General features: G+C 37.9%; 1 protein-coding gene across 40 annotated transcripts in view; it reads left to right on the top strand.

Annotated features, from left to right (window-relative positions):
* tspoap1 (TSPO associated protein 1) overlaps positions 1 to 14,151 on the top strand; it is a 258,828-nt gene that overhangs the window by 149,477 nt on the left and 95,200 nt on the right. For all 40 annotated transcript variants that reach the window (XM_073951847.1, XM_073951852.1, XM_073951845.1 and 37 more), the window contains one exon: positions 10,249 to 10,410. In XM_073951847.1, the coding sequence (XP_073807948.1) occupies positions 10,249 to 10,410 (162 nt within the window). The remainder of the gene's footprint in view (positions 1 to 10,248; positions 10,411 to 14,151) is intronic.

Below are 14,151 nucleotides of genomic sequence, written 5' to 3'. Positions count from 1 at the left end.
CAGCTTCAAAAATACGTTTCAAACCGGAAGTACGAATTTGCTCGAAATAACGCAAAAACAACCAATTTTCACTGTTTAGTGAGATATATGTGTCCTAATAGCGCAGTGTGGGACACATATACGACTGTCAACAGCTCAAAACATGTTTTTTTGGTGTTTCGTGACCCTTTAAGAAATCAGATATAGATGGGATATGTGACAATGCAACTGTCATGTAAACAGGCAGATCGAATTTATTGAGGCGTTACGTTCTGTACATCATTAAACTTGCGACAATGTGCTGCTTCTCCGCGGTTTAATGACAGAAAGAAGAGCGTGTGTGGAGATGCCGACGCGGGAAACAACATCAGAGGAAACAGAGGATGAAAGTGGTCAGTCGCCACAATTCGCTCCTACCAGACCTGAGATCTCTCTCGTACCCACAAATTCCTCTGAATGGTGGAGGACATCATAAAGCATATCAACCATAAGCGCAAGCTGCGATACCGAACCCTTTCCCACCTCCTCCTCAAAATCATTTTAAAGTTGGGTGAACTTCGTGTTGTAACTTTTGCTTTTTGTCGCTATTAACACACGCACTGCGGGCTACACGTAATACAACTGTATTCTCTTTAACACCAGTGCGCACACAGGCAAAGGCTACATCTTCAACTACACACTCTCACATCAGGGCCATACCATTACATAAACTGCGTGGGGGTAAATCTGGACTAAACCATTCACTGCTTATACTACACTTTGCATATTTCGCAGAGCTAAAAGCAAGACAATTTCTTTAATTGTGGCACAGATGCTAGAATCCGCCTTTATGCATGCGCGACATCGTAAATGGTATGACAAGTGTAAACGCATGAATTAGATATGGCTCACAATTAAAACAAAGTGTAAACAAATGAGATATAGGCAACAAATCGGAATTGGGCTTCAAGACCTGACTGTAAACGGCCGTGCTGGTAGTACATTTTTTCTTGAAGGTATTCTTTGTGAGTGTGTGAATGTGTATGTGTTGATGAGCACATGAGTTAATGTTAATGTGGTTTAATAAGTGTGTGAAAGTGTCTTAATGTGTGTGTGTGTGTGTGTGTGTGTGTGTTTTAATGTGGTTTATTGAGTGTGTGATTATGCATATATCTGTGTTTGGGATTATGTGTCAATGCATGTGTCTTAGTGTGTGTGTGTGTGTTCATGTGTATGTGTGTTAGTATATGTACGTTAATGTGTATGCATGTGTGTGATAGTGTTTGTGTGCTTGTGTGTTTGTGTGTGTGTCACTTTGTGAGTGTGTGAATGTGTACGTGTTGATGAGCATGTGAGTGTGTTAATGTGGTTTAATAAGTGTGTGAATGTGTATGTGTGTGTGTGTGTGTTCATGTGTATGTGCATTAGTATATGTATGTTAATGTGTATGCATGTGTGTGATAGTGTGTGTGTGTGTGTGTGTGTGTGTGTGTGTGTGTGTGTGTGTGTGTGTGTATGTGTGTCACTTTGTGAGTGTGTGAATGTGTACGTGTTGATGAGCATGTGAGTGTGTTAATGTGGTTTAATAAGTGTGTGAATGTGTATGTGTGTGTGCGTGTGTGTGCGTGTGTGTGTGTTCATGTGTATGTGCATTAGTATATGTATGTTTTTGTGTATGCATGTGTGTGATAGTGTTTGTGTGCTTTTGTGTGTGTGTGTGTGTGTGTCTCTTTGTGAATGTGTACGTGTTGATGAGCATGTGAGTGTGTTAATGTGGTTTAATAAGTATGAAGGTAAATCAGTTGCGAAACTCGAGAGCTCGCAAATGTAAATGTGAGCACTTGTGATAATAATATTTGTATGTGTAGGTTGAAATGTACACTTACAGCTCTGATGTGAACAGCTGAAATCCTCGATTTGCACACACACACAACAATCCACACACTTGTGTTTTAAATTCGAAGTTGCAGATTAATAGTTGTGTATTTGTAAAATGTCATTCACAAATACAAAGTGACAGACACACGTGTGCATGGCAAATTTGATTGCATCTTCGCTCTACAACCACAGGTCGGCACTCACAACCTCTCAGATTCGTCAGTACAACTACAAATCTCCCGCGCTCTGACTTTTGCAACACATCTCCCGCGATCTCTGTAGCAGAACTCATCTGTGCACTCGCAGATGCAGAGGCGTGAGCAGCGCGGGGCGGGGGAGGGGCGGGGCAGGTGTAAAGCTGTTTGATTGGCTGATGCCTGACCAATGAACAATGCCAGCAGCCAACAGGACTGAGGTGCAAAATAATCATTTCCCACGATTATTTTATTATTTAGGGTTTATTTAAACTCTTTTCTGAAGAGATTCTTGTTAAAAATCATAAATTCTGTGGAAATGTACACACCAGTAAAAGAGCAGCAAAGCCAGTTTATTGGCTAGAGCCAGCCAATGAGATGGGGCGTTTCTGTTTGTCAGGACACAGGGCAGCTCACGTTGTTGGAGGCCTCGAGCAATCAGAGGGTAAGTTATGATTTTTAATAATTATCTATATGTTCAATACTGTTAGCTAAGCTAAGGACTGTGCTGGGTGCTTCTCTGGTTTGTTTGTTTATATAAGAAACAGTTATGAGTTATCTAGGAGCTGCTTTCAATCATGTTATATGGTTCTAAAGATACGATTCAACCCACATGAAATACGAAGTTGTAATAGTATTTATAGTAAATAATAGTACGTTTTTGAACCATACTAACTATAGTAAACTGTATTATACAGTATATATTGCAGTATCTACAACTTTGTTAATGAATGCAACAGCACACTGTAGTATTAACAAGCATGAACTTTAATAAATTGAAGTATACTTGTATGTATGTGTATATATATATATATATATATATATATATATATATATATATATATATATATATATATATATATATATATAGCTTAAATTTGAAAACATTTAAATATAGCTATCTGTTTAAAACTAAACATTCTAATGCCATTTATTATGCAAATATCAAGTTGAAACAAATCTGTTAAGAACACATATTTATATGTAAAACCTAATACATTTTAAAGCAGTTTCATTTCTTTCTAATTTTTACATCTACATGCATTACATCTGATTTAGGTCCACAACTTGCAACCTTCAACATGATATGTGTGTTCAAAGGAAGAGCAACTAGGTGAGGGAGACAGTGTCCATCGCTCGGCTGAGGGTCCACTTTGAGCATCTCATCTGCAGGGTTAAGCAACATAAGCTGAACAGTCATCATCTCTCTCTATTACAGCGAGCATCAACCAGCTTTACACAATGGCTTGCTTTCTGACCATTAGTAAAGGCTTGAGCAAAGTATTAAAGAGGAGATAACATTTGATGGGTAATGATGAAGTTGGATTTACCACCTCCATCTCATTATGAACAAGGAAAAACCCTGAAATATTTCAATACAAGTAACTAGACATTTGCACTGCACTTATTTGGACTGTAAATTTTATTTGACAAATTACATTCCCTTACAGAACAGGTGTCAAACTCAGTTCCTGGAGGGCTGCAGCTTTGCAAAGTTTAGTTCTAACCCTAATTAAACACACCTGATCAAACTAATTGAGTCCTTCAGGTTTGTTTGAAACTTTCACTTAAGTGTGTTGAAGCAGGGTTGCAACTAAAAACGTGAAGGGTTACGGCCCTTCAGGAACTGAGTTTGACACCCCTGCCTTACAATAAAGTGTAAAAAAACTACATTAAACAATTACCAAAATAAAAGTTGTGTTTGTGGGTGAGTGTGTGTTTTGTTCAAATCTGTAGTCATCTTAGCAAGAAAAAAGAGAAAATAAAGTCGGCTTCCTCTTGAATGATCTGAATCATTTTGAAGTGTTTGTAGATGAACTGGATCATCATGTCATCTTTAGCATAAATAACATCCTATTCAAGCTATGCAGCTTCTCTGAGTTCCTCATCGACTTGAAACATGCTGATCTCTCCTGTCACTCCATCCTTACAGGAAACTGAGAAATAACCTATAGTTAGTAACGTTCATAATTAAAAAAGTGATATAAAGGACACACTGTACACAAACATGTAAATAGATAGATGGATAGATAGATATGATGCAGGTTATAATAACAAAAACCGGTATGATCTGTAAGAAACTGAAACGCCTAGTGTTATTTTTAATTGCTATTAATGTGTGTGTGTGTGTGTGTGTGTGTAAATATACTTAAATTTATTAAAGTTTATGCTAGTTAATACTACAGTGTGCTGTTGCATTCATTAACAAAGTTGTAGAAACTGCAATATATACTGTATAATACAGTTTATTATAGTTAGTATGGTTCAAAAACGTACTATTATTTACTATAAATACTATTACAACTTCTTATTTCATGTGGGTTGAATCGTATCTTTAGAACCATATAACATGATTGAAAGCAGCTCCTAGATAATTCATAACTGTTTCTTATATAAACAAACAAACAAGAGAAGCACCCAGCACAGTCCTTAGCTTAGCTAACAGTATTGAACATATAGATAATTATTAAAAAATCATAACTTACCCTCTGATTGCTCGAGGCCTCCAACAACGTGAGCTGCCCTGTGTGCTGACAAACAGAAACGCCCCATCTCATTGGCTGGCTCTAGCCAATAAACTGGCTTTGCTGCTCTTTTACTGGTGTGTACATTTCCACAGAATTTATGATTTTTAACAAGAATCTCTTCAGAAAAGAGTTTAAATAAACCCTAAATAATAAAATAATCGTGGGAAATTATTATTTTGCACCTCAGTCCTGTTGGCTGTTGGCATTGTTCATTGGTCAGGCATCAGCCAATCAAACAGCTTTACACCAGCCCCGCCCCTCCCCTGCCCCGCGCTGCTCACGCCTCTGCATCTGCGAGTGCACAGATGAGTTCTGCTACAGAGATCGCGGGAGATGTGTTGCAAAAGTCAGAGCGCGGGAGATTTGTAGTTGTACTGACGAATCTGAGAGGTTGTGAGTGCCGACCTGTGGTTGTAGAGCGAAGATGCAGTCAAATTTGCCATGCACACGTGTGTCTGTCACTTTGTATTTGTGAATGACATTTTACAAATACACAACTATTAATCTGCAACTTCGAATTTAAAACACAAGTGTGTGGATTGTTGTGTGTGTGTGCAAATCGAGGATTTCAGCTGTTCACATCAGAGCTGTAAGTGTACATTTCAACCTACACATACAAATATTATTATCACAAGTGCTCACATTTACATTTGCAAGCTCTCAAGTATTGCTACTGATTTACTTTCATAAATAAGTGTGTGAATGTGTATGTGTGTGTGTGTGTGCGTGTGTGTGTGTGTGTTCATGTGTTCATGTGTATGTGCATTAGTATATGTATGTTTTTGTGTATGCATGTGTGTGATAGTGTTTGTGTGCTTGTGTGTGTGTGTGTGTGTCACTTTGTGAGTGTGTGAATGTGTACGTGTTGATGAGCATGTGAGTGTGTTAATGTGGTTTAATAAGTGTGTGAATGTGTGTGTGTGTGTGTGTGTGTGTTCATGTGTATGTGCATTAGTATATGTATGTTTTTGTGTATGCATGTGTGTGATAGTGTTTATGTGCTTTTGTGTGTGTGTGTGTGTGTGTGTGTGTGTGTGTGTCACTTTGTGAATGTGTACGTGTTGATGAGCATGTGAGTGTGTTAATGTGGTTTAATAAGTGTGTGAATGTGTATGTGTGTGTGTGTGTGTGTGTGTGTGTTCATGTGTATGTGCATTAGTATATGTATGTTTTTGTGTATGCATGTGTGTCAAGTGTTTGTGTGCTTTTGTGTGTGTGTGTGTGTGTGTGTGTCACTTTGTGAGTGTGTGAATGTGTACGTGTTGATGAGCATGTGAGTGTGTTAATGTAGTTTAATAAGTGTGTGAATGTGTATATGTGTGTTAATATGTGTGAGTGTGTGTGATTGTGTTAATGCATGTGTCTTAATGAGTGTGTGTGTGTTCATGTGTATGTGCATTAATATATGTACGTTAATGTGTATGCATGTGTGTGATAGAGTTTGTGTGCTTGTGTGTGTGATAGTGTGTTTGTGTATGTCACTTTGAGTGTGTGAATGTGTACGTGTTGATGAGCATGTGAGTGTGTTAATGTGGTTTAATAAGTGTGTGAATTTGTATATGTGTGTTAATGTGTGTGTGAATGTGTTAATGTGGTTTGTTGAGTGTGTGAATGTGCATATCTGTGTTTGGAATTATGCGTCAATGCATGTGTCTTAATGTGTGTGTGTGTTCATGTGTATGTGTGTTAGTATATGTATGTTAATGTGTATGCATGTGTGTGATAGTGTTTGTGTGCTTGTGTGTGTGTGTGTCTCTTTGTGAGTGTGTGAATGTGTACGTGTTGATGAGCATGTGAGTGTGTTAATGTGGTTTAATAAGTGTGTGAATGTTTATGTGTGTGTGTGTGTGTGTGTGTGTGTGTGTGTGAATGTGGTTTAATGAGTGTTTTAATGTGCATATATCTGTGTGTGTGTGTGATTGTGTTAATGCATGTGTCTTAGTGAGTGTGTGTTCATGTGTATGTGTGTTAGTATATGTACGTTATTGTGTATGCGTGTGTGATAGTGTTTGTGTGTTTGTGTGTGTGTCTCTTTGTGAGTGTGTGAATGTGTACGTGTTGATGAGCATGTGAGTGTGTTAATGTGTTGTTTGTGTGATTGTGTGTTAACACAAATGTGAAAGTGTGTTAATGTGTGAATGTCTGTTAATGACAGCGTGTGCATGTTTGTCTGTAAATCTGTTTTTTATATATGTGTGTGAATGTATGTGTGTGATTGTGTGTGTGAATGTGGTAATGAGCGTGAATGTGTGTTAATGAGTGTGTGTGTGTGTGTGTGTGTGCGCTGCTGCTGAAGTGAGCGTTTGACTCTGTTCCTGATTGGCTGTTTGATCCTGTTAGCAGGTCGTGGCTTTGACTGAATGGAATAGTTCCTCTTAGAGCATAAGCAGGTAGTGTTACTATAATAAGCCACTAAGGCATTTGACCCTTGACCCTCAGAGTAAAGACAAATGTCATCCGCTCCCATCACTGGCGCTCTCCTTTCAAACACACTAAATGCCACTGACAGGGAACAACCGAAGGTCAATTCCAGGACCAGTGACAGAAAAGGGTCATATTTGATTTCTTGTTTTTGTTTGACTCGCTTCATTATCCACCAAAAGGAGTTTACAGGGTTTATTCGGTCATGGAAAACTTGGAAAAGGCATGGCATTTTCCAGGCCTGGAAAAGTTTTAGAAAAACTTTTGGAAAAGTCATGGAAATTAGTTTAACAAATATCTGCATATTGAATTAGGGCTGTGCGATATTGGAAAAATCTGACGTTACCATATTTTGTATTTCTGTGACACAGTTGAAACCAGAAGTTTACATACACTAAAAAAAGGAACGTAACCATATTTTTAAAAAAATGTCTGCTGGTAAATCACACTAAACATTTACTAGTTTAGGTCCGTTAAGATCACCTAAATGATTTACATTTGCTAAATGCCAGAATAATGATAATTATTCATTTCTAGACAGTCAGCAGTTTACACACATTTCCTTAGTATTTTTTCAGCTTTGCTTTTAAACTGTGTGTCTTTGGTCAAATGTTTTGAATATCCTTCCACAAGCTTCTCACAATAGTTTGCTGGATTTTTGGCCCATTCCTCCTTACAGAGTTGGTGTAATTGAGTCAGATTTGTAGGCTGTCTTGCTCGCACAAGCTTTTTCAACTCCGCCCACAAATTTTCTATAGGACTGAGATCAGGGCTTTGTGATGGCCATTACAAAACATTCACTCTGTTGTCCTTAAAGCACATTTGAACTAATTTGGCAGTGTGCTTAGGGTCATGGTCTGTTTGGAAGACCCATTTGTGGCCAAGTTTTAATTTCCTGGCTGATGTCTTGAGATGTTGCTTCAGTATTTCTCCATAATGTTCTGTCTTCATGATGCCATCTATGCTGTGAAGTGGACCAGTCCCTCCTGCAGCAAAACAGCCCCACAACATGATGCTGCCGCCCCCATACTTCACATTTGGGATGGTGTTCATAAGCGTGTAAGCTTTCCCCTTTGTCCTCCAAGTGTAACACTGCTCATTATGGCCAAACAGTTCAATCTTAGCTCCATCAGACCACAGGACATGCCTCCAGAAATGAGTCTTTTCCCCAGTGTCATTTAGCAGATGGTAATCTGGCTTTGTTGTTGATTCTGGCTTGTTGATTTTCCCATGTTGTCACACAGGGAAGCAGTGTGTTTGAGCTTTTCCCTCAATACTATTCTACAGTTGTGCCTCACATTAACTCAAATGTTGTCAATTAGAAACTTCCAAAACCTTGACATCATCATCTGAGCTGCTTTAGAGGCAGAATAATCTTATTGTGTGTAAACTTGACTTTCAAGAAAAGTTATTACAATTTCTCAACAAATATCTCCCTCATTATTCTGTTATTAAGCAGAACAAAAACGAATGTTATCATCCTGACTTACCTAAAAGAGAAACATTTTTATATTTATAATATTTGTTTTGAATTGGCTACAGAACAAACCACTGTTACTGTGTGTTCACATCAAAAGTGGTGAGAGCATCGAAGTTGGCAATGTAGTCGGAAGTCGTTCATTTTGAATGGGAGTTGGCAGCGATAAGTGGTGAGGAGCAGTTATTTACCATGTTTTCATACAGGGACATACATTAAAAATTACTGGTGAGTTACTGATCTGCATTAATGTTAGCTATGTTTTAATGTTTTTAAAAAGCAGGAATCTCATGGCAACTATGGCGAGAGTACAAAACAGTATTGCTGCTTCAGAATATTTACATTTACATTTACATTTAGTCATTTAGCAGACGCTTTTATCCAAAGCGACTTACAAATGAGGACAAGGAAGCAATTTTCACAACTAAGAGCAACAATGAATAAGTGCTGTAGGCAAGTTTCAGGTCTGTAAAGTCTAAGAAGGGAAGTATTAGTAGTATTAGTAAATTTTTTTTTTTTTTTGTACAGTTAGTGTGATATTTCAGACATACTGTATGAACTGTGTCTCATTTCAGAGGCTGGATCCTCCAAAGGAGGCATTCAAAGTGCGTCGTCATCATAGCATGACGAATGCTGTCTCATTTTTTTTTTTTTTTTAAATCGAAGCCTCCTTTAAATGCAGCCTCAAAATGCATCCTTTGTTTCCCAGGTATTGAAGGACACAACCGGGGGATCATTCTTGGCCTCAAACGTCCCAAGAATCATTGCGCGCTGATAACGGCAGGACATTTATAAAAGAAAACTCAGAATTAAATAATAAATAAGATTTTCTGTACTTGGATATCTAATTTTATTGACAGTTTACATTTTATATGTATTGATCAAAGGAAATATCTGGCTTCTGTAAACCTTGCTTTGCCTACAGATCACTTAGGGTGCTTTCACACCTACACTTTTGTTTCGGAACCTGTCTCGTTTGCCCAGTTAGCGCGGTTCGTTTGGCATATGTGAAGCCAGAAATCGCGCTAGGATCCGTGCCACATCAATCACTCCGAGATCCCTTGAGTGAGGTGGTCTCGGCTCGATTAAAAGAAACTCTGGAGCAGATTGATTGGAGCAAGAAAAGGATACGATCCGAGCGCGGTTATATCACAGTGATTTATGGATATGTAATAGGCATACGGCTATATGAAGAGAGAATCATGAGAAGGGCAGGAAGTTTCGGGAGTCTCCCGGATGCCTGCAAACGAGTGATGATCTCCCGGTAATCTCACGTCTCCCTCCCGGTCCTCAAAGAACTTCACTTACAAAAGTGATCAAAAAGCAAAAAAAGCAGAAATTGGAAATTTGTATACAACAAATGCTCTCCACTTGTGTTCAATAAATTAAGTTTATAAAAAAAACAATAAAAAAACAATTATTTATTAAATATTGGTTATTGAAATTTAAGTGGGGTTTGTAAAAAAAATTAATTGTTTTTGAGTTTTATTCACACCATAAATTAATTGTATTATTTAAAATAATATGCTGCTTTTAATGTTTTAATGTATTTTCCACACTTATCTTAATTATTGCATGCAAAATATGTAAAATTTAATTTAACTTTAAATTTATACTAAATGTGTTATTTAATTGCTTTTCATTTCATGCAAAATATATATTTACATTTCCATGTAAAATCATGTACGTTTGATTTTCTTTGTCAAATATTAATTAGTTTAGCTTTTTTTATTTAAATATAACGTGTGATCTTTTGATGCTGATTTCGGTTTTTCTTGTTTTTGATTGACAGGTCACATTTGAAGCCCCACCCACAGTAGTAGATGAGGCCCCTGTTAAGGGGGAGGAGACTCCTGCAGAGGGGGAGGAGCCAGAAACAGAATTGAAGGCAGAACTGGGCACAAGCTCCGCCCACCAGGAAGAGCAAACCACAGAAGAGCGTCTTCAGTTGCTGGTGAGAGTCAGATGATCACAAACGCTCTCTTGAATGAAGAATGCATTTGCAAAAACTGATAAGTCTATTTCAAACCATTTTTATAAATTTTTAGGAAACTGTGCTAAGTACAATACAATTATAAAATATAAAAAAATAAAAATACAAATTCTGTATATAATTTAAATGCACAAGTAAATAAATAAATGCATGCATGTACATTCACATACAGTACAATGGTATCAAAACAATAGTGTATTAATAGCAGGTGATACAAATTATTTGGACAAAGAAAATCCTACAAGGGTGTTACAAACCCCTGATGTTAGTCTAGGGTTGTGGGGTTTGACATTTATTTAATTAAAATATATTTATATAAACAGTGAATGAGTGGAAAGACAACCAAAGTAATGCCAAAATATGTGTGTTTTTATTTACAATCCCAAAGTGAACGACAACAACGAATTAATCAAAAATAAAGAAAAAGTAAGGCAAAAATATACTATTTACAATATATACAACACTGAGACAAATAAAGACGGGAAAAAAACAAGAGAGCTGGCAGAAGGGACGCGGGCGGCGCTAAAGAAATGAAAAGAACAAAACCTCAACTAAATCTAACTTCCCAGAAGCATCTAGCTAACTATGTGAAAAACAGTTTAATTAACACGCGGAGATCTTCCGAGTCCTGACTATCTACTCTATCTAGCTATCCAAAAAGTACAAGGAGTGGCGCTCGCCCCTAACCTAGTGTACTAGACAGCAGAGTAGTCCTATGTGTTGCGAAATGTATGTCACGTGACCTTCTTACCTGTCCGCTTCGTCCAAGCCTCGTAAAGAACGATAAACTAAGAACAATGTTCGAATAATGCCGAGTTCAGACTGCATGATTTTTAAACTAGTGGTGTCACAGATGTTTTCACACTGCTTGACTATCTGGGCTAGCGTTTCGTTGCTGCTTTGTTTACACTGCAAGATGGTTCGGCGACAGGGACTTTCACATTGCATGACTTTACTATAGGGAGAATCGCCGACAACTTCGTCCAAACTAAGTCTCACAGCCAAAAACACGTCGTATATCTTTTGTTATTAACTACATCATGAGAAAGAAGCCTTTAATGGGGTAGAACATGTACATGTTTGCTCACCAGGGTTTAAAGGGAATTAGCCATTTCTCCTCAACGTTGATAATAAACCAATTTCTTTATGTATGAAACGTCAAACAGACACGGTTGCTCCTGAGTCCTGTCAAACCTCCACTAGTTTTTCCTCCATTTCGTGGGTCCAAATAAACCGAAAAAGAGCGTTTTTAACTTCTCCCCCAGCCTCCCGCTAGCCTGCAGCAGGTATACACACACACACACACACACACACACACACAAGTGAAAGCTGCTCTCTCATTGGCTGTAGGCAATCGCTGATGTTATTTTCAGTCAAAACTCAATTCACACGGCATGATTTGAATCGCCGACAGCTCCAGATATTCAGCACGCCAAATATCTCAGAGGCATCGGCGACTCATCGGCGATTCTCTCAGATCGCGTCTTTGATAGTTCATACTGTGTGATTGTCAGTCACGTGCACGAGCAGCGATTTGCCTGTGATTTCAGGCATTTGTCGGCGATTTCTCAAAACCTGTCGGCGAGCCAAAATCGGGGCTAAAATCACGCAGTCTGAACTAGGCGTAACGGACAGATAACGTGCACACAGAAACGAGCAACAACAAAAACACAGTTAGACGGGTTATTCCTAAACGCACGCGATAAATACAAACAAACAAGCAGAGAACGAGAAAAATGCAAGGAAGGGAAGGCGAGTGGTCTGGCGCACGCTTTTAACACGGGTGGTCTTTGCTTATTGGATGTGATGTAAGAGTGACGTAACCGGGGAGGATTGACTGACAGCTGAATGGAACAATGAACGGAACCTGAGAATACATGAGAGCAGATATGGGAGAACAGAGCGAGAGAGAGAGAGAGAGGGAAAAAAACACAGAGAAACAGAGCACAAAAACACAAATACATAACAAAGGGTTTCCATATATTGATCAACTTTTATAGTTAATTCAGTATTAACTATATATGTTCATTTTTTCTAATGCCAAACAATGAGACCACTCTTACAACCATTATATATATATATATATATATATATATATATATATATATATATATATATATATATATATATATATATTTTTTTTTTTTTTTTTAAATATACGAAAATAAACAAACAACAAAACAAACAAACAAAGACAATAAAGTAACAAAATAATTATATACAAAATATTTGCTATCCAGAATTTTCAAACCAACCATTCGCCACTACTCACACCTTCTATCTCCTACGACTGCCACACTGAACTGAGCACGAGTCACTCTATTTATAATGAGTGACTCCGCCCAGTTTGGATTAAACTATATTGAAGGTAAGTATAAGGTAAGTATGGACATAAACAAATCTTTCAGGTAAGCATTTCACACTTTCATACACTTCATTTGTATTACCATATAACTTAAAACAAAAATTATTAATCAGCATTTTCACATGTCATGAATTCTCCTTTTTTCATTGTTTTCCCATTCTGTTCATCCCCCACATAAAACACATAGTCTTCCCCGGGTGCCCGACCACTCAGCGCATGCGTGCTCTATTTTTAGATGTAAGGCTCATTGGGCTCAACACAACATTAATATTCTCCACATTATCGCTCTAATCGGAAGTATTGGTTGTATCTTTAGGTAGATTTGCAAACATGTGTACTTTATTGCGTCTACTGCCTAAACTTCAGCCGTTTGCTTTTCTCGAGATCACAGAAGCTCCCTGTAATCTTAACAAGGTGAAGCTAGAAAAGTTGGAAGTTGGAAGCTGGAAAAGCGCCACAGACAACCACCGACTTGAAGCGCTGTTGTGTTTACCCTGATGGAAACCTGTGTTTAGAATTCTAAAATGCGTGGCGCAACAATTCGGGACTCTTCATGTTTCTGCAGCGCCACAGAGAGTGTCTGGTGTGCCGTGTCGCGGCTTCGAGCGGCGCATCCGGTGCCTCAGTCAAAGTTAATTCAGTTTGCGTGGTTATTATTCTCGGTGTACAAGCTCGGCACCTTAAACTAGCACACAGTTGGCTGTAAAACTATACAAAGACACAAATGATTGTGTTCTCTCTGCTTGGTCTGTGTCCGAGTCGTATATGTACAGCTGAATGCTGATCCTCTCACTCCTGCTCCTTCTCTCTGTCTGCCTGTCTGCTGCAAACACAGAGCGGGTGAGCTCTTGGCTCCGCCCCCTTGTTACGTTGGACGGGAAGCTGAAACTAATTTTCATGTGAAGCAACACGCCCCTAAAACAGAGAGCTGTGTACACGCCCACAACATGACACTGTTACACACATTATAATAAAAACATCTGAACTGTGTGTTAAACTGAACCTAAACTGCCACACTCAGAAGAACCCTAATCCTAATATTAAATCATAAAAAGCGGTAAACTATATGCGCTTTAAAGAAATAATTATTAATTAATAATAATAATAATAATAGTTATTATTATTATTATTTAATTATTTAATTATTAATAAATAATTTTGGGGTGAACTGTCCCTTCAAGCAGTTAATTCATAAGAATGAATGTAAATATTTATTATATTGTTCATAAATATTTGCCATATTCATACATATAAATGATTGTAGCCATAAGGATAGTTTGATTCTGCTTTATATAATAACCATGTGTGTGTAGACGTTTATGTGGTGTTTCTCTGCA

The sequence above is a fragment of the Danio rerio genome, chromosome 5 (assembly GCF_049306965.1).
Source record: "Danio rerio strain Tuebingen ecotype United States chromosome 5, GRCz12tu, whole genome shotgun sequence".
Taxonomy (NCBI): domain Eukaryota; kingdom Metazoa; phylum Chordata; class Actinopteri; order Cypriniformes; family Danionidae; genus Danio; species Danio rerio.
Note: the sequence above shows the minus strand (reverse complement) of the source record. Positions and strands in the feature narration are given on the sequence as shown.